The 22,182-nt window shown below is 38.6% G+C and overlaps 1 protein-coding gene and 1 long non-coding RNA gene across 5 annotated transcripts in view; one reads left to right on the top strand and one right to left on the bottom strand.

Moving 5' to 3' along the window:
- Nucleotides 1–22,182, top strand: part of LOC127855370 (uncharacterized) — a 474,985-nt gene that overhangs the window by 88,840 nt on the left and 363,963 nt on the right. The window lies entirely within an intron of this gene.
- Nucleotides 1–22,182, bottom strand: part of LOC127855364 (uncharacterized) — a 267,885-nt gene that overhangs the window by 80,190 nt on the left and 165,513 nt on the right. For all 4 annotated transcript variants that reach the window (XM_052390863.1, XM_052390864.1, XM_052390862.1 and 1 more), the window contains 3 exons: nt 16,378–16,429; nt 14,742–14,983; nt 2,507–2,731 (listed from right to left, as the gene is read on the bottom strand). In XM_052390863.1, coding sequence (XP_052246823.1) covers nt 2,507–2,731; nt 14,742–14,983; nt 16,378–16,429 — 519 coding nt within the window. The remainder of the gene's footprint in view (nt 1–2,506; nt 2,732–14,741; nt 14,984–16,377; nt 16,430–22,182) is intronic.

The following is a 22,182-nucleotide window of genomic DNA, read 5'->3' as shown; positions in this document are numbered from 1 at the left end:
CAATTATTTTACATAAAATGTTTCTCCGTTCGGGTTGGCAGTTTTTTAAAAACATTTTCCAAAATTCTTTAGGTGATTTTGATTTCACACTGTCTATCTTGCGTCCTAACGTATGATTAAAATCGGACTTGCATTAACGACAATTATATGCTTTCTTTTTTCAAATCCTAACAGGCAATTAATCTTGTTATTCATTTTGTTATATCTGTACAAAGCATTATTATATTCGTTTTGCTTTTGTTCACATTCCGCACACCATTTTTGTTTATTTTTGTCAACTGAATCGAAGTTATTTGAAACGGAGTTAATAGTGCGTGCAAAACACAAAATAACTTTAGACATAATATATACTGAGTAAACATTGAAACTAGGTCCTCTGTGTCATCATTAATTTCAATCCCGCATAAAAGACTTGACTGAAACAGTACAATATTGCTCAATAATTGGGAAATACAAGATTCTCTGTCAATAGAATATCATTTAACAAATTGTTTTGGTCCTCGTGTATTTTGTTTTGCTAGTTCTTCCAGTTTTTAGATTATATTCAATGATTGGAAAATTCATTAAAATCTTTTATTTAAAAAAGCACAATATTTTCAAAATTCGCAGACAGTGTTTATAGCTAGTCAACTACTAAACTTTGCCCACGTTATTCTTCCAATATTCTTATCATTATGTAATTTACTGTTAACAACTCAAAAATGTGTAGCCATACCTATATCTTACAATCCGTCCGCAAAGCGGTTTGAAATCAAATCACAAATGGTCCTTGGCAAAGATTGTCAATGTCTATCATATCGAGATTAATCAAACTACGATCATACGCAATATAATCTAACTTTCGTCCAATGCTTGAATTTGTATTCCCCGTTACATGAAACTGCACTATTCTTGCTAAAATTATTAATATCTGATTAAATAATCTGAAAAATATCCCCATCAAATCGAGCGTGAACAGGTGAATTTTAGGGTGCTTTATATGTTACTCCAATATACATGTCATTTTTAGTATTAAAACAAATGTTATCAAGTTTAATGCATAGTAGACAATCTATTACATTTTTTTGAACAAGGTACTATTTTTTGGTAAATTATATCTCCTATACACAACAATTCCACCACTTGCGCGTTTCGCATGCCTATTTTGATAGCGTCTATATCAATGTTTTAGGTCAATATATAATTCCAGACAATTTTATATTAGATTTTGAAGGAGTCCATGTTTTGGTTAAACACATGCAGGCTTGGCGAAATTGGAAAACATCTGTCGGTCATCTGGACAGGCATTTCAGAAAATGTGCCTGTCCGGAGAAAATTTAACCGGACAGAAAAAAAAAACAACAACACAATATGTACAATAACATAAACCCTTTATTTAGCTCAACTAGCCACTCCTTTGCACCATCAAAGAAACGTAAAAAAACGACATATTGGATGATGGTCATCCAACAAATTATGTAACATTGCATCTAATAGGACATACTATATGTAAGTGACCAATGATATCAATTTAGGCATTATAACAACGTCATCTCAAGTAAGAAGAAGTATCGAAAATAAAATTGCGGTTAACGGATACTAATTTGTACAATTAAAAATGATAACTTTTTGGGAGAATTATGACGAGTGCATGTTATAAATTTATCACTTGAACATTGTTTATATTTAATGAACAACCTTTTTAAAGCCATGCTTGATAAAGAAATTCATATTTTAATGTCCTTATCGACTCGAAAATATGTCAAAGCTATCAAGATCTTTTTTGTTAGAACACAGTTGCCGATTTTGCGACTGAGTTTGAAGTAGGTGTCGTGTAACCAGTTGAAATTGCTAATTGCACATAGCAAACTTATTGCAAACATCAAAACAATGAGCGATTTCATTGTCATGATGTAGTAAGCGGCTAGCTCGTTGAGTTTTTTTCTTTGAAAATATATGATTTGATTGCATTCATTTCACATTTTGCCAGTCGCCAGGACCGACATTCTTGTTAATCCGTCGCTCTAGACCGGCAGACAGGTAATTTCACCAAGCCATCAAATGATGTCATATTTTGAAAGCAATTTCACAAATTCTGATGATGAAATCTTGTCCGCTGTCCTTTAACGTTCAAGGTTACACACTTCACGACAGTAACTCATTTTTCCACGATATAATTCTTATCGCACAAACGTGTATATCAAGCTCTGAAGATATTAGCTGCATACAAATTCTCAAAAAGATTTTAAACAATAAAACAAAGCATGGTCACATTCACTTGTTTTCAATCTCTGCTCATGTCACAAACAAGCTTTTTATGGCCAAATGGGACTTTTTAACTCAAAATTATTTACAGACGGATGGAACAGGGAATAATAAGTGTTAATTTGGCAAAATGCAAACAGACAAACAAGCTAACGCTGGCCATTATAGCTGAAACAAACAGATACAATGATAATAAAATGTAGAAAAAATTTCTAAAAAAACAACTTTCTAAGGTTTATTTACCATAGAATACTGTACATACCTTGAAATTCAAACATAGTCATTAAATTGTATGTAAACTGGGCTGTTGTCATATCCAAGCTTTCATTGCTTGCATTGCCCTCATTTGTATCTCTGCAGTAGATGTCAAAACGATGTATTAGCGTTATACCGCTTGTAGGTACGGTGTAGCATTCTTTGTTTGTTCGTTTTTCAAAATACTTCCACATGAGGTGGGCCGACTCTTTGTCTCCATTTTCGTAAGAGACTGAAAAGAGCAGAGAATATAATAAGTAATATTCAAGATCTTTGTACCCAGTATTACGCTTGTTATATTTTAGAAAATTATTTAAAAATTATTCCATAATAGACACAGAATCGCCCAGAACAGGGTTAATAGCTTTCTGTATCTGTATCTATTGGAATACGTAGAAGGACAACTTCTGGTATATTTCTACGGGGAGGAGTCTTCAGAAGTGATCTGGGAGGGCTAGTTTAAAGCCCTCGACTGTCTGCATGCGCACCACACTATTGTCCAGGTTGTTCAACGACACAAGTGTTTCAACAAAAAAGAGTTTTAAAACTGGTTTGTTTGAGCACCAGGAACTTTGAATGCACGAGAGTTATTTGTTGGTCTAAAATGTTCGACGATGTAAAGTCGGAGTAAGTTTTTACTTTGACAGTTCTTCGTTGAGGTTTCGATGTAAGGTATTCATCTGGGTCCACTGCCGGCATCATACCCCCTGCGATCTTGTAGAGCATCACCAAACGATTATAGACGCGTCGGTCTTGAAGAAAATTCAGTTTTAAAGTGTAAAGCATATTTGTAACACATCCTTCTTCCTTGGATTTGTAGTTATTCATTATAAAAAGAGCACCAAGACGCTGAACTTTTTCGATCTTGTCAATACCCTTTTTGGGAAAGGGGTCCCATATGATTGAACCATATTCAAGTTGAGATCGAACCAATGCGATAAAAGCTGTTTTACGACATTCTTGGGGACAGTGTTTTAAATTTCGTCTAAGAAACCCGAGCGTTGAGTTCGCCTTTTTGCAAATGTATGTTATATGATTCGACCAAATTAAGTCATTTGATATGAGTAATCCGAGGTATGGATTAGAATCTACATGTTTCAATATTGTTTTATCGAACTCGTAGTAGTACGAACTTTTACTTTTCACACTTAGGATGTAACACTTTTTTGCATTAAATTTCATACCCCAGGTTGATGCCCAAACTTCTAGTGAAGCTAAAGCTTCTTGTAATTTTACTATATCCGAGATGTTACGTATTTGACGGTATAATAAACAATCATCCGCAAAAAGTCTAACCTGTTATTTTACACCGAGTGTTAAGTCGTTGATATGACATAAAACAAAATAACGGACCGAGTACAGTCCCATGTGGACGCCGGAATCAACGTGTATGCTTCTAGAGAGCTAACCTTCAACTGCAACGTTCATAGATCTGTCTTTAAGAAAGGATGACAACCAGGACAGCAAGTGACCTTTAACTCCATAGTGTGACATTGTTTGTAATAGACGATCATGCGGCACAGTATCGAACGCCTTGCTAAAATCCAAAATTGCAATATCAACTTGTTGTTTCTTTTCAAAAGATGTCAGTAGATCATGCATGGTTATTAATAATTGTGTCTCTGTAGAATAGCAAGATCTGAATCCATGATTTAAATTTGTCAGTACAATATATTTGTCAAAATGTTATCAAAGATGGCTACATAGAATATTTCAAGAATCTTGCTTGTTACTGATGTAAGGCTTACTGGTCGGTAGTTCTCAGCTGAATGCTTGTCTCCATTCTTAAATACAGGCGCTACATTCGCGTTTCTCCAATCCTAAGGTAGTTTACCGGTGTTTAACGAATACTGAAAGATTTCATTTTAGCCCGTCGACAGAACATTTGCACAAGTTTTTAAAACAATGTTCGGGATGCTAGCAGGACCACAAGCTTTAGACACATTAATATTTAACAGTTGTTTCAATACACCTTTGGAGTTAATTTGAAGATGAGGTTTTGTCGGAAAAGGTTGAGAATTAAGGTGTTCTTGTACCGACGAGGTGCCATTGTCTATTCTTAACACAGATTGAAATTGTGTCAGTAAAATTTCTGCTTTTTCTTTGGCATCAGATAATAAGTTACCTTTCTTTTTCAACGGTGCAACTCCGATGTTATCCTGTTTCTTAGATTTTATATATTTCCAGAAGGGTTAAGAGTTATGCTTGTCCATACCGTCCTGTATAATTTTATTTAAATGATTCTATTCCACTCTACGCAGATTTCTTTTGCATTCTTTTTTGTATTGTTTGAAACGGCCCGAAGATCCAGTTTTCTTTGCTTGTTTATTAAGACGAGCTTTATTTTTCAAAGATTTTTTTATGTTTCTGTTCAGCCACGGTAGGTTCTTTTTGACTTGATGTATTTTCGATGGCATGTGTTTTTCGACACTGTTTTAATACCATTTTTAAAGATAGACCACAATTCTTCAATGTTAGTAACACCATTAACTTTGTCAGTAATATTGTCCGAAATACACTGGCAATCTTCCTTGATGGCATTCCAATTGGCTTTATTGAATTAAAAAATTGTCCTATGTTTAGAGTTAATTAAATGCGGTTTAATGTCTGAATCTATCACTACCATGTCGTGATCCGAGATACCAGGTACATTTTTAGTACTTTTATTAAATGACGGATTTGTTGTAAATGTTAAATCAAGTAAGTTTCCTTGGCGAGTTGGATCAAAATGTATCTGAGTTAGATTATTTTCACTCTTGATGTCAATTAAGTGTTGTTGGATAGTTCTATATTGAATGTCCCCGGTACACACGGTAAGGGTGGTCCAATCTATGTCAGGGCAATTAAAATCACCTGATAAAATAAGTTCTTTCGGTTTGCTGTCATTAAGGCGTTCTAACAATGATTTAAGATTATCAAGGTCCGCCAACTATCTTTTCGGCTTATAAAAAGTTCCGATATAAAGAGTTTTACTCGATTACAAAGAAATCTTAACTAGTTCAATTTCACAGTCCGTTATAAATTCAATACATTCGACTGAGGTTAAATTGGATCGTGTAGCAACAAAAAATACCTCCACCGCGCGTGCCACGGTCATTTCTATTAATAGTGTACCCTTCATGAAAAATTTCTGATGATTTAATTGCGTTTGGCGAAGTTTTTCCCGGTTTCACGCCATGTAGCCAAGATTAAGTTCCACAAATAACATATGGTTTTATATAACTTGTTGCAATTTTAAATTCTGATGTTTTGTCACGAGTATTTCTACAGTTAACATTCAAGATTCTCAAGTTCTGTTTCGGTGGTAATAGATAAGGATATTAATTCATGTGTTATTTACTAGATTATTTCCTAGAAGAAACGCGTGAAGAAGTGTGTCTGTTATTTGTAATACTACTAGAGTTGTGCCTCGGGCTACTTGTATGTAAAGTGTCAAAGACTTCGGATTGTATCCAATCGACTGTAAAATTAATAGTGGTTAAAAAGGATTTGAAAGTTGAAGTTCATAACTTTTAAATGTAAAACTGTCACAGTTCATGTTGTCACATTTACATCATTGCCAAACAACACTTGATCTTTCCAAGTCTTTAAGTTCAATAGTACAAACAAAACTGGTGATACCAAATACTACAATCATCACGCGCTAATCCCTCCTGGGACCAAGTAACAGGCATATCACACATTGCACAAGGCCATATAGTTACATTTCTAGCTGGGCCAGGGTTTCGTTCTATGTCGCCGGACATTAGTAAATTAGCAATCAGTAGACCACTCCTTTTTTCTGAAAATGCTCTGGGTTTCTGGTGAAAAATTTTCATAGACCTAAATATACATGTTACACTTATTGTTCCTGATTCATACAATTGTAGTTCTGATCTGTTGTTCACACAGTAGAGTACAAAAACCAAACAAAGAGTTGTTGACCACGTGTAGGACGCCATGATGGAAGTGGGATATGGTGCGCGGCTGCTGGGTTGAAAATTAGCCCGACATGATGCTACCCGACTTACTCACACACAGAAATCGATAGATTATGTTCTAAAGAGTTAAATTCACTAAATGTTCTTGCGAAAATATCATTAATTTGCCAAAAAATAATGTACCACATGTTAGAACTTAGAGTGACCATGACCTTAGAAGCTGCAAAAAAATGGTTCTGGTATGTGACACGCTGTTATGATGATGCATGAGAGATATTTTTGTTTTTAAACAACATGTCAAAGTGGATTAATAGCTTTATGGGATTAATTACATTCTTGAACAGCATTCTGTAGTAAAACCAAACAAGAGACGTGTTTGTCAGAAACACAATGCCCCCTAATGCGCCGCTTTTTTTTACCTTGAAGGATGACCTTATCCTTTCACCAATCAAAATGTGCAGCTACATGAGATACACATGCATGCCACATATCAAGTTGGTATGTTCAATATTTCAAAAGTTATTGCAAAACTTTACGGTAAGGTTACAGTTTTGGTGACAGCATAACGCAATGACAAACAGAAAGAAAGAAAGACAGGCCAAAAACAAAATACCCCCGACCTATCGATCCGGGGGCATAAAAAGAAGGATATACATTGTCAAATTGTAAGATGCTATTTCATCATTATTATGCACCCCTTCGAAGAAGAGGGGGTATATTACTATGCTCATGTCGGTCTGTTGGTCGGTCGGTCTGTCAGTCCGTCCACCAGGTGGTTGTCAGATGATAACTCAAGAACGCTTGGGCCTAGGATCATGAAACTTCATAGGTACATTGATCATGACTCGCAGATGACCCCTATTGATTTTGAGGTCACTAGGTCAAAGGTCAAGGTCACGGTGACCCGAAACAGTAAAATGGTTTTTGGATGATAACTCAAGAACGCATACGCCTAGGATCATAAAACTTCATAGGTAGATTGATCATGACTTGCAGATGACCTCTATTGATTTTCAGGTCACTACGTCAAATGTCAAGGTCACGGTGAACCGAAATAGTAAAATGATTTTCGGATGATAACTCAAGAACGCAAACGCCTAGGATCATGAAACTTCACAGGTAGATTGATCATGACTCGCAGATGACCCCTATTGATTTTGAGGTCGCAAGGTCAAAGGTCAAGGTGACCCTTAATAGTAAAATGGTTTCCGGATGATAACTCAAGAACACCATACGCCTAGGATCATGAAACTTCATCGTTAGATAGATCATGACTCGCAGATGACCCCTATTGATTTTGAGGTCACTATGTCAAAGGTCAAGGTCACGGTGACCCGAAAAAGTAAAATGGTTTTCGGATGATAACTCAAGAACGCATACGCCTAGGATCATGAAACTTCATTTATACATTGATCATGACTCGCCGATGACCACTATTGATATTCAGGTCACTAAGTCAAAGGTCAAGGTCACAGTGACAAAAACGTATTTACACAGTGGCTGCCTCTACAACGGACAGCCCATATGGGGGGCATGCATGTTTTACAAACCGCCCTTGTTAAAACATATTTTTCAAGTAAAATTCATTTTAATTACTAAACACTTACCTGCTATCATTAGCTATTTCGTCCAAAGGTGGGTCAATTACCCGAAATTTTCTGAAGCCGACACCAACATGATCAAGATTGAGTCTGACCCAAAACATATAATGTCAAGTGGCTTAGCCAAACCGGTTTCACACATAATCATTCTTCTTCCAATCTAAACAATATTAGTCGAAGAGTGGGGTGGGAGGTGGGACACACTGAGTAAGTATTTAGTAATTAAAATGAATTTTAATTGAAAAAAATGTTTTAATATCATAAATACGTTACCTGATATCATTAGCTGAATTTGCAGCTGTGGCAGGAAGTTTCGCGTATAGCTCCTCCATCACAGCAGAATCCATATCCAGGGTTATCAGCCAATCTTCGTTAGTAGGGTATTGACTGACTTCTCGAACAGGCGTAAGTCTTTCTACGTCGTAGAAGACACTACCGTTTGTGCCACCACAAGGGGACCCAAAACAATACAATTTGTCTTGTTGGCACTCCAAAAGACGAAGAGAAAAGGAGGAGAAGGTGATCGGATTCCTCCAGAAAGCAGTTTGGAGCACGTCAGAGTGGGGTGTGATTTATGTACACCCACGAAGCCGACAGAGTTCGTAATCCATGAAGTCTGATCTTAAAAAGGGATGAATCCCTAGATGAGAGAGAAGAGTAAGCCTTTCTTAAAGTCGAGGCTTCCCAACGAGAAATAGAAGCAGCAGACACATCGCCCTCCCCTCTTTTAAGGGAATGACGAGTCTCTTGCGAGAACCTCAAATGGACATAACTCTGCTGAGGTAGAACTTAAAAGCCCTGACTGGGCAGAGGAGCCCATCTTCATCTTCATGATCACAAGTTCTAGAAAGACTTGGGACCATGAAGTGTTTAGAAGTTATAGAAGGGAGTTGATTTTTAGCAAGGAATCCTGGCTGACACAACAAAGTGACGGAGCAAACGGAGAAATCAAAACGAAGATGGCCGTCTTCGACAAAAAGAGCATTAATTTCACTTCTCCGTTTGACTGAAGCCATAGTCAGAAGGAAAATGGTCTTTCAGGTTAGGAACTGTAAAGAAGCCTTATCAAGGGGTTCATAGGGAGCCTTAGTAACCGACCACAGAACGCAGGCCAAATCCCATTTCCGGGTAAGGGATAAATAACAGGGCGTTGAAGTTCCATGGCTCGGATCAGTTCCGTAATGGCTGGGTCAGTACAGACTTATGATGGCTAACGAAAAAGCCAAAGTATGCGAAAGCATAGATCTTTATCCTTTGATGGAGCTAAGAGAAAGTTTCTTATCATCAAAGAGGTAGATGAGAAAAACCGCTATGCGTCTAGCAGAAGGATTGAGGGGATCAATTTTGCCTTCGAATAAACTAGCCAGAGAAGAGCTTCCAGTCAGCATCATAGACTGTTCTGGTGGACTTTCTCCTTGCAGAGGGAACGAGGGTTGAAGCCCTTATAGAACAACATTTCTTCTGCAGTGATTGTCGGATAACGGCCATACGTTTAGGTAGAACATGTTTAGATCCGCATGAAGTCTGACTCACTGAGATAGGAGATCTGACCTGTGAGGAAGTTACCTGAGAAATTCACACAGGAGACTGAGAAGGTCGTTGAACCAGTATCTCATGGGCCGCAAGGGGCGACCAGGAGGATCTTGCAAGAGCTCACCCTGATTTACTTCAAGATTTGGGGAATTAGAATGGGTGGGGGATAGGCGTAAGCGTGCAGTTGGTCCCAAGAGAACGAACGCGCATCAACCGCCAACGCTGATGGATCGTAAACAAGACTCGCGTACATAGGAAGTCTGTGATAGTCTCTGGTCGCAAACAGGTCGACCAGTGGATAACCAAACGTGAGACAAATCTGGTTGGCCACTTCCTGATGAAGTGTCCACTCCTACGGAAGTAACTGGTGTTTGCGAGACAAACCGTCTGCCAGGGCGTTGAGACGACCTGGTATGTGTCTGGTAGAGAGAGAGATGTTGAAGCTCTTGCAAAAAAGGAGTAAGTTTCTGGTTTCCATATACAGGGAGTGAGAATGTGTTCCGCCCTGTGCGTGGATGTAAGCCATGACATGTGTTGTATGTTGACATTATCACAAAAGAGTCCCGAAGATGTGATTGGAAATGAGGAACAGCACAAAAGACTGCTCGCATTTCAAGATTGTTTTGCAGGTGAGACTCCTGAGGAGACCACATTCCTGAGATTATCAGGTTGAGTGGCTCCGGGTGAGCGCTCCAACCTTCCTTGCTTGCATTCATTTCGAGATGAAAGGAAGATTGCGGGGTAAGAAGCGGTACTCCTGCCAAGATAGTCTTCTCGTCTATCCACCACTGAAGTTGGGGTCTTAGAACGGAAGGAGGGGAATCTGTGTAAGCAGATTGTCCAAAGACCATTTCAAACGAGCTGAGAGATAGTGCTGAAGAGAACGTAGGAAGAGACGTCCAAGCTGTAAAAAGTCAGCTACAGAGCTCAGAATACCGGACTTTACCTATACCGGAATTCTTGAGCTTTAATGTGAGATTGGGACAGAACCAATTTTACCCGCAGGATGTCTGATACACTTTGACGTGATTCCCTGACCAGATTGATGTGGGTAAACAAATTCATTCCCACGAAGTTGAAATCCTGAGAAGGAATGAGGTCTGATTTGTCTGCATTGAGAAAGAGCCCTAACGAGAGAAGTTCCGTCCAAGAGAAATCTAGATTCAGTAGAAGCAGTTGACAATCGAGCCAGTCGTCGAAATACTGAAGACGTTAATTTCCGTGTGCCCAAAGGTGTGCGCCGACATCAGCCATGAGTTTGGTAAAAACTCATGGGGTTGTAGCCAATACAAAGGGCATTGCCCGAATCTGGTAGACCTTGCCGAGAAAGGCGAAGCGCAGGTACTTCCTGTAGTTGGGATGGATAGGAACATGAAAGAATGAATCTTCCAGGTCCAAGGACACTCTCCAAAACATGGGTTTGATGGAGTTTCGTATGAAGTCTGGAGTCTCCATCTTGAGTCGGTTTGACTAGAAAAGTGTTGAACGCCTTAAGTCTATGACCAGTCTCCAGGAGTTGCGTTTCTTTTCAACCAGGAAAAGGCGACTGAAAAAGCCTGGAGAATAAGGGTCGTGAGCCCGTTCTATCGCCTGTTTTTTCTTCAAGAGTCCGATAATGGAATCTGGAATTTGTGGATGCGGAGATACCCGATCTATAGGGACGCGGGAAAGTGGAGGCCTTTTTTTAAATTGAAAAGTGAGGCATTTTGTAACAAAGGAATGAACCCATGGGTCCGAAGTTATTTTGAGCCATCGATTTGCAGTGCATAAGTCTGGCCCCGACTAATACCACCTGTATCGGAGGTGGAAACCCTTGGGCTGACCTTGGGGAGGTCCGCCCCTGCCGAAGGCTTGTAAGTCTTCTGATCCGGCTTGTAATTGCCCTTATTGCAGAGGCATTACCAGATAACTTCTGATAGGAAGACGACCTGATTTGATAGGAAGACGGACTGTTTGGGGCCGGAGACTGAATGAAAGAACGCCTAGGGAAAAAGTTGTTCTTCTTAGCATTCTTGACCGGCGGGGCTGCCGGGGACTTAGAAACTGGACGCTTAAAAGCCCCTTGGTGCTGGCCAGAGTTGTTTCTCGCTAAAGAAGCATCGACCTGGTCTTCCTGGTCAGCCGTGATTGCAGCCTGTATCCTGCGTCCAAATAGGGAGTCTGCTGTGAAAGAAGGAGTTCTGAGCGAATTCACGCCTGGTTCCAACAGCAAATTTGGAGGCAGGGATGAGAAGGTGGGGTCTCTCCGGAACCTTAGCATCTCCGACATTGAAGACGCAGCATAATGTGAATTAATGAAGAAATGAATTAACAAAGCTATTGTCAAGCAATATGATCCCCTACCGAGCTCAACCATTGTCAGAAATTCCACCATTTTCAGAAACTTTTTTTTGGTTGCCAAAGCAACCACAATTTTTTAAGTAGGAACAAATTGAAATTACGTGCATAATGTCCATATTGCCATGTATCCATGTTGCAAGTTTCATGAAAAGATATTAAGAACTTTTAATGTTATCGCAGGATACGGAAAAGTGTGACAGACAGACAGACTCACAGACAGACTCACAAAGCGCAAACCAAAAGTCCCCTCCGGTGGAACCGGTAGGGGAAAATAATGCCCGGAGTTCCTCTTGAAATAATTCTAACAGCTCTAAAGCTATAGCCAAGCAGACCTATGGATCGGCGCTCTCATTGTTTCTAATTCTCCAACATAGAGTAAGGAACTGAGATTGGATAAGAAGCAACTGGCATAGAAAGCGAAATCTTGCTAATGCCAGGACGAGACCCGGTAGTTTGGAAAGGTCAAAACCGGTGGTCGGGTCGGGTACCGGAGACTTTTACCGCCTTCAACAGATTTAGGCTCAGCCAGGTCCTTAGGAGCTTTCCATGGCGATGGAGAAAGCTTATTTGTTGATTCGAGTGACTCAAAGATAGACATTGCCGTTTAGCTAATTGCAAGGAGGAAGTCGATGCGAGACGTTGCCTTGCTAATCCTGTCGGGCGCCCGTCTGCGGCCCACCCATTGAGCGACGGTGACCGCAGAGCCTGTAGCCGACAGGGAAGGGCGGGGCAAAAGTCAACATCTAGGGTTTCGAACATAAGTTCATAGAACTGATGAAAAGAGGCCAAATAGTTGTGTACGGCCTCAACGTTAGCCTCCGAGCCCGCTTAAGCCGAACCGTCTAAGAGACCAGAAGTCTGCATGTTGCCGGCGGAGACAGAAAGAGGAATACCTCAGGGAGGTATTTCCTGACCATCTAGCATCAATGGGTCATCTGCCGACACCAGAATGAAAAGAGCTAGGGAGGAATGCCGACCAGAGACCAAGTCAGCGGAGTGACTTTGGAAACGAGCGGTCCCCGGCATAGGATCAGTAATGAAGGGTACAAAATGTCCTGAAGACTGCTGAATCCATTATGTATTTTGATTCGATGGGGTAACAGCCGGGGGTATACGTCTAGGCAACGTAGAAGACACCCGTGGAGCTGAAAAGGTAGGCATAGTGGTGATGTGAACCTCTGCCATTGGAGCCGGAGAAATAAACGAACTTGTTTTTATAGACAAAATAGGACCAGTGGCTGTAGAAGCGGCTGAAACGTGTGTGGAGGCCAATATAGAGACCGACACACATGGAAGGGAGTCCTATGATTCCGGCAAAGAACCAGAGGGAGGCCGGGGGTCCGAGAGCGCCTACGTGAGGAAGGGCGATGTCCCTTATCCATACGATGCCGAGACACTGTACGGCAACGCTGGGAATGAGGTCTCTTAGAATAGCGTCTCCCTGAGCGTTGGCGTGATCGATTTCGAAGGATCGACGCCAGGAACTGCTCGGAGGAGAGCGAGCCCGATGTCTGCTCCGTAGTGATGAGATGAAGGCTCTTTAAAGCAGACGATGGGCCCTTCGACGACGAGTCCGAGGAGGAGGAATGGCCGGGGACATCTGATAATACACGTCTGCGTATGAGGTGAAGGGTAGGAACGCAACTGCGCCTAGGGGTGTGAAATGCCGACAACATCTTGTTAACGTCTTGCTGGATGTCGTTATCCGGTGAAACAGAGCGTGACACACCTGCAGCGATTCCCTCCCTCAAGGAAGGGGTTTCATGACCAGTGATAAAGCCAGGCAGACCGGAAAGACCGATGGTAGCGCCAGGCACAGGATCACCGGTGACCGGACCAGCAACAGTATGACCGGTGACCGGACCTGCATAAGCTGACCTGTGACTGGAATGGTCAAGGGCTTACCGGTGACCGGATTGGTCAAAGGCGGACCGGTGGCCGGAGCCACGTGGTCGAGGACGGTCGGGGAAAAGTCGCGGCAAGCCGAACTTTCCCTACTCCGACAAGACGCCAAAGAGCTACGCGAGCAAGATCTAGAAGATCTGTTTCTACGCTTGAGGCTCTGAAACGTCCTACGGTTCCTAGCCTTACGCAAGATCACATCTGACCATTCTCCCCAGAATTAGTATTTGCGATCCAGCTTGCAGCCGGCATGTGAAAGGCAAGAAGGGTGTGTATCCCACTCTCCCTGCACGTGACCGCAAGAACCGTGTTATTGGGACATAATTACACAAAAGTAAACAATAAAATGGAAATAACAGAGATAATAATTTGCAGATAAATTATTAAACTTCTCTAAACAAAACCCGGCGTGTACATGGTGAACAAATCGATTTTTTGAGAATATCAAAATGGCGTTGTAAGGCTATCCCGAAGAATGATTCTGGGTGAAACCGGTTAAGCTAAGCCACGTGACATCATGTGTTCCGGGTCAGACTAAATCTCGGGCATGTAGGTGTCTGCTCCAGAAAATTCGGGATAATGAACAAACCTTCGAAGGAAATATCTAATGATAGCGGGTAACGTATATATTACATTAAAACTATTTAAAGGGTTGATAATGATGGGTATTTATTGTACTGAATTAAATTTTGCTATTCCTAGTGGCCTTAACATTTGACATGACGACCTAAAAGTCATTCGGGTTTTCCTTTCCTCGCCAAAAAAATGCCTGAAAAATTCTCGAGTCATTGAGTAAAAACAAAATATACCAACCAGACATTTAACAAACATAATAACAGACAGAAGAACATATGAAAATACTTTTGCTTTTTCAAAAGTAAAATTTTTAAATAGAAATCCTATCACAAAAATCAAATTTCAGAGAAAAAGGGAACAACTGGCCTACCTGTGATATAAACTAGACCATAAGCCCAGCTTATATTTAAAGCCTGTTTATCGACAGCAACTGAATACAGGTGTCCTACATTGATTGTATGATGCTGACAGTAACGGCAGTCCTTCAGGTCAAGGCTACGACATTCATGAAGGGTCCATGAGTACTGCATGATCTTCAAGGTATTCTGGGAAAGAACTGTAAACTCCAATGGTACGATGGCGGTCATATAAAGCTGGCAGCCAGGAATACACCTGCACAAATATCACAATTGTTGTTACAGGCATGGACAAGAGGACCATTACTATGATTTTAAAAATTGTAATTATTTTTATGGTTTTAAAGATCACAATGTCATGAATATACATGGGTTATGAGTTTTCCTGTATGAAAAAATGAGCCCAAAACCGAGTGGAATTTAAATGGACTTCAAACATCATGCTTCACTTTCACGCAGAAATAAAGCAGAATCAATTTAACAACCGCAAATTAACTTTTTTCCTGAAATTTTCCATGTTTAAATCTAAGAATGTTACAGGTGTAAAATATATCAGAATCTATTTTTATACTTATGCATTTCCAAGAGGCAGAAAAGAAGACATAGTTTTTAACTTCTTTGTGAAGTGCATTTCTAGACTTAACTTAAATTTTCATTATGCTCAGACGGAATTTGAAACATAGAAAACAATTTGTTTCAACATATGTTTTTTATGGACAATAACTCAATCAGATAAAAGGATTTACTCTTAACTATTTTTAAATCTTTACAGTATAATGTTCACTAGTTTTCCACCGTTTTATTCTGATAACAGCTCTTTTTTTTTTTTTTCATTTTTTGATGAAGAAATTTGTATTAAACATTTTTATTTTTGATGAGGAAATTTGTATTAAACATTTTAACACTTTGTGCTCAAGAGAGCTTGAAACTATGTTTTGAAACATAGAAAACAATTTGTTTCAACATATGTTTTTTATGGACAATAACTCAATCAGATAAAAGGATTTACTCTTAACTATTTTTAAATCTTTACAGTATAATTTTCACTAGTTTTCCACCGTTTTATTCTGATAACAGCTCTTTTTTATTTTTTTTTTCATTTTTTGATGAAGAAATTTGTATTAAACATTTTTATTTTTGATGAGGAAATTTGTATTAAACATTTTAACACTTTGTGCTCAAGAGAGCTTGAAAATATGTTTTTTTCCATGATTTGAACTCATGCTCTTTGAAAAGCAAATCTAACTCTGTTCCACTTCACCATTCATAGTTTTGCAACTCAAGCTTTTGAAATTTTATTGTAACCCATTTATGCCTAGTGGACTCTCCCATTCTTCTAAATTTGATCAATTTATTTCCAAAATAAGGGCTGTCTAGTATATTTATTTCTATATTTAGAATATTTCTTTCAGAAATCCCTTTAAGCAAACAGTGCAGACCCTGATGAGACGCCGCATCATGCCACGTCTCATCTGGGTCTACGCTGTTTGCCAAGGCCTTTTTTCTAGACCCTAGGCATTAATGGGTTAAATACTTTGTTAGTTACAGACATATTTTCAAAAATGATCGTTGAAATGTATTACTTACAGTTTCACTTTCTTCTAAAAGCTCATTGTAAATGCCTAGTATTTATACTCTTAACAAACTTACCTTATTTCAAGACTTGAACTAATGTTTCCAAGATCTGTTACTTCGCACTCCTCTGTTGAAAACAGAAAGAAGAAAACACTGATGTTAAAGGGGCCTTTTCACAGATTGTTGCATGTATTGAAGTTTGTCATTAAATGCTTTATATTGATAACTGTAAACATCGGATCTAAAAAGCTCCAGTTAAAATCAAGAATGAAATTTATAAAAGGAAAACAAGTAACCCTCAACATAACTACTGACCCCTTGACTAAAAATATACTACTCTGACCACTCGGTCATCCGTGCTCATACAATGTTAAGGTATTTTTTACTTTATATAAGCAATTCTCATAGTTTCGAAAAATATAACGACAACAAACGAACTATCCAGTTTATTTTATCGTTTTGCGTTGCAACGCTTGATAATTTTCAGGTTTTCAAATCGCCAAAAAAGCATATCATGGCTATTTAAGAGCAAGGCAAATGTTCAGTTTTACCGTTTCCTCTAAAATATCATAAATAAAACGAAAATTTGCGAATCTGAAACATTTTTTTATAATTTTGTAAATTTACCAAAACGTGAAAAGGCCCCTTTATATTCATGCAGTCAAAAAATGGGTGAAGGGACCATAAGTTGGCTGACACTATAATAGTGATGGCATAGTGCATGGAAATATAGAAGTGATTGTATATGGACAGACAATGCAGCAGTGAATGTATATTGTTGGACAATAAGGCAATAAATGTATTATGCCGCTGCAAAGATTTTGTGTTTGAGACGCAGTTCGTAAATGTTCGTAAGGCATGCGAAAGAAACTCACAAAGTGTTGATAAGTTAAGTGTTTATTTTCACAAAGTATTAAGTTTAACAGCATTTATAACAATCGTCGATAAATTACGCAGTTCTGACACACAGTTAAATTTAAAAAAAGGTTAAACTCGATCTTTGTCACAGACGAGATGTATACCCCCACATGCTGCTTTGATACAGAATATGTTGCATGCTGTCTTCACAAAATTAGAGAAGCTAATTTTTGGCGTTTTTTTTAATAATTATTATGCTATAATCATTTATGGCCATTTTGACTCTTGAATTCTTTTGCATGACACGCCGTCCAATGCCTTTGAACAAAAATAATGTACAGAGTCATTTTAACATATCACAATACATAACATAGTTATGGCCCGGATAAGTTCATTTATGGTATTTTTTTAACTTTTTAACTCAAGTTTGACCTTGATCGTGGAGATATTGACGTAAATCTTTCGCACCGTCCAATCATTGTGAACAAATGTACCGAGTCATTTTAAAACCTCACAATGAATGACATAGTTATGGCCCGGCAAAGTTCATTTATGGTCATTTTCGACTTGTGAACTTGTGAACTCCAAGTGTGACCTTGACCTTGGAGATATTGACCTTATTCTTTCGCATGACACACCGTCTAATGATTGTGAACAAATGTATCGAGTAATGTTAAAATCTCACAATAAAAAACACACAATTAATGACATAGTTATGGCCCGGACATGATCATTTACGGCCATTTTTGACATTTGAACTCAAAGTGTTACCTTGACCTTGAAGATAGCGACGTAATTCTTTCTCATGACACACCGTCCAATGATTGTGAACACATGTACCGAGCAATTTTCAAAACTCAAAATAAATCACATACTAGTAGTTATGGCCCGGACAAGATAATTTATGGCCATTTTTGACCTTTGAACTCAAATTGTGACCTTGTCATTGCAGATATCGATTTAATTCTTTTGCATAACACGCCGTCCAATGATTGTGAAAAAATGTGCCAAAATGATTTAACAATGTCACAATGGACGACATAGTTATGGCTAGGACAAGATCATTTATGGTCATTTTTTGGACCTTTGAACTGAAAGTGTGACCTTGACCTTAGATATATCGACGTAATTCTTCCCCATGACACACCATTCAATGAGTGTGGACAAGTGTACAGAGTAATTTTTAAATCTTACAATGAATGACATTGTTATGGTCCGTAAAAGCTCATTTATGGCCATTTGTGACCTTTGAACTCAAAGTGTGACCTTACCTTGAAGATATCGACGTAATTCTTTCGCATGAAACACCGTCCAATAATGGTTAACAAATGTACCACATGATTTTAAAATCTCACCATGAACGTCATAGTTATGGCCCGGACAAGCTCATTTATGGCCATTTTCACATTTGAACTAAAACTTTGACCTTGTACTTGGAGTTATCGACGTCATTCTTTCGCATAACACACCGTCCAATGATGGTGAACAAATGTGCAAAATCATGTTTAAGTCTCACAATAAATGACATGTTATGGCCCGGACAAGCATTTGACGTTTTAACTCCAAGTGTGACAAAGACCTAGGAGATATCGACGCATTTCTTTCGCATGTCACACCGTCCCATGATGGTGAACAAATATACCAAGTCATTTTAAAATCTAACGATAAATGACAGTTATGGTCCGGTCAAACTTTCGGTTTAAAACGCACTAAGTGACTCCGTGACCTATTTTTTGACCCGACATGACTCGTAATCAAACGTGACATATACATCATCTAGATACGACTTCTGACCAAGTTTGATAAAGATCGGATGAAATTTTCGAGACAGACCGACCGACAAAGTGACTCCTATATAGCCTGTATTACCAATGGAAATAGGGGTATCATTAATATTTGATTAATATAAATGTTTTAATATAATGTTTATTACTATCACACAGAAAATCACAAAGTAAAATTTCACTAAGTAAGGCTAAATTCTATCTCCATCATGTTCGATATTTTTCACTTTTATACCGAATTTTGTAAAAGTTGTCTGGACAAATAATTAAGCTAAACATGTAAATGCCACAAGAGTGTCAATTTAAGGATATTTTGGGGTATTATGACGAAATATTATGTAATATAGGCTGTAATTGTTGCTTGATTGGTCGTTGTCGGCTCGGTAACTACTTACATGTACCCCGGGTACTATTAAGTATACTTACATGAACCCCGGGTACGGTAACTATTCTTAAACATACTCGGGAGTTTTAACACTAAATCGGACGTTGTCGGCTACTTTTTTTGTTAACTTTGTTCACATTTATGTCTATTTTCTGTTCAAAGCCTCTATATCATCGAAACTCATACCTAAAAGCATGTAGATGCAGTGTTTTTAAAAGAGAAGTTTGTTTAAGATATAAAATATTGTTTTACTGCAATATGTAGCGCATTTTACAACATTGGATTTTGGGCGGGAATACAGCTCAGTTACAGTCTAATATCAACCGAGTACGTTTAAGTATATTAAGCGTACCCGGGCTACATGTAAGTTTACTTAAGAGTACACGGGGTACATGTTAGTAGTACCCGAGCCGACAATGACCGTTCGAGCGTAATTGTGAGCTTAAAGCTAAATGCTTAAAGTAAAGATGTCTGGGTACGATGTTACAATATTATGTAAACTAGTCTTTAATAACAACACTGTAAATTTTATTACAATACTTTTAATAAAAATACTGCTAAATAATATGGTAACTTTAAAAAAACAAGGAACCGTCGGAGACGGGTGATGCTCTCCAAAGTTTTTTTTGTCACACTATTGCACTATACATTCAGATAAAAGGAGACGTCTTGAGGGCACAGTAGTTGGGGGACAATTATTTTGTATATAGAAACTTTCAAAGGGCCATAAATCATTGAAAAATAATCCGACCATAACCCACTGATACTATGCACATCTCCTCTTGGTAGTGAAGCTTCCCATAATGTTTCAATGAATTCCAGTCATACGTTGCTGAGAAATAGCCCGGACAAGAATTGCACTATATTTACAGTTAATGAAAAAGTTCGAAGTGCCATAACTCTGTGAATAATATTCCGACCAGAATTCGCTGACAATATGCACATCTCCTCTTGGAAGTGAAGCTTCCCATAAAGTTTCATTGAACTCCGGTCATTAGCTGATGAGAAATAGCCCGGACAAGAATTTCAATACATGTACAGTCAATGGAACATTTCAAAGGGCCATAACTCTGTGACAAATCATCCGACCAGAACCCGCTGATAATATGCACATCTCCTGTTGGTAGTGAAGCTTCCCATAAAGTTTCAGTGAATTCCAATCATTAGTTGCTGAGAAATAGCCCGGACAAAAAATGTGCACGAACGGACACACGGACGGATCGATACACGAAGCGGCGACTATATGCTCCCCCAAAAATTTGTTGGGACGCATATTTATTGCTTACTCATATTTGTTTTTGGGTGCATAACACTTGTATATTGATGGACAATAACACAGTGATTGTATATTGATGGACAATACAGAAGTGATTGTATATTGATGGGCATTAAAGCAGTGATTGTATATTGATGGACAATAAAGAAGTGATTGTATAGTGCTTGACAATATAGCAGTGATTGTAATTTGATAGGGTAATATGGCAGTGATTGTAAAGCTACCGGAAATATAGCAGTGAATGTATATATTTATCGGCACTATAACAATGATTGTATAATGATGGGCAATATAACAGTGATTGTAAAGTGACATACAATATTACAGTGATTGTACATTGATGGACAATATAGCAGTTATTGTATAGTGCTTGACAATATAGCAATTATTGTTTAGTAACTTGAATTAAAGTTTGAACGTGTGGTGACCGCATATCTAAAAGTGATTGTTTGATGACTGACAATGCAGCAGTGATGGTTTGATGACTTAAACAAGAAATGTGTTTGTCAGAAACACTATGTCCCCGTCTGCGCCGCTTTAAATTTAGTTTTTGATCTTTGACCTTAAAGGATGACCTTGACCTTTCAGGACTCAAAATGTGCGGCTCCATGAGATACACATGCATGCCAACTATCAAGTTGCTATCTTCAATATTGCAAAAGTATTCATAAAATGAGCGATTTTGGCCACATATATTTGACCTCTGACCTTGAAGGATGACCTTGACCGTTTACCACTCAAAATGTGCAGCTCTATGAGATACACATGCATACCAAATATAAAGTTGCTATCTTGAATATTGAAAAATGTGTTTGTCAGAAACACTATGTCCCCTTCTGCGCCGCTTTGATTTTTTTACCTTTGACCTTGGAGGATAACTTGACCTTTCACCACTCAAAATTTGCGGCTCCATGAGATACACCTGCATGCGAAATATGAAGTTGGTATCTTCAATATTGCCAAAGTATTTATAAAATGAGCGATTTTGGCCACATATATTTGACCTCTGACCTTGAAGGATGACCTTGACCTAGCATTTTCACTACTCAAAATGTGCGGCTCCATGAGAGAGACACGCATGCCAAATATCAAGTTGCTATTTACAATATTGCAAAAGTATTCATAAAATGAGCGAGTTTGGCCACATATATCTGACCTCTGACCTTGATAGATGCCATTGACCTTTCACCACTCAAAATGTGCAGCTCCATGAGATACACATGCGTGCCAAATATCAAGTTGCTCTCTTGAATATTAAAACAGTAATTGCAAATGTTAAAGTTGGAGCAAACATACCAAAGTACAGACCAACAGACAGACCGACAGACAGGACAAGCACAATATGTCCCCCACTTTAGTGGGTGGGGGACATAAAACAGAACTGATGGTTTAGTGACTGACAATACAGAAGTGATGGTTTTAGGACTGATACTACAGAACTGATGGTATAGTGACTGACAATACAAAAGTGATTGTTTTAAGACTTACAATACAGAACTGATGGTATAATGACTGACAATACAGAAGTGATGGTTTGAGGACGGATAATACAGAAATGCTGGTTTAATGACTGAAAA

Source organism: Dreissena polymorpha, chromosome 13 (genome assembly GCF_020536995.1).
Source record: "Dreissena polymorpha isolate Duluth1 chromosome 13, UMN_Dpol_1.0, whole genome shotgun sequence".
Taxonomy (NCBI): Eukaryota; Metazoa; Mollusca; class Bivalvia; order Myida; family Dreissenidae; genus Dreissena; species Dreissena polymorpha.
Note: the sequence above shows the minus strand (reverse complement) of the source record. Positions and strands in the feature narration are given on the sequence as shown.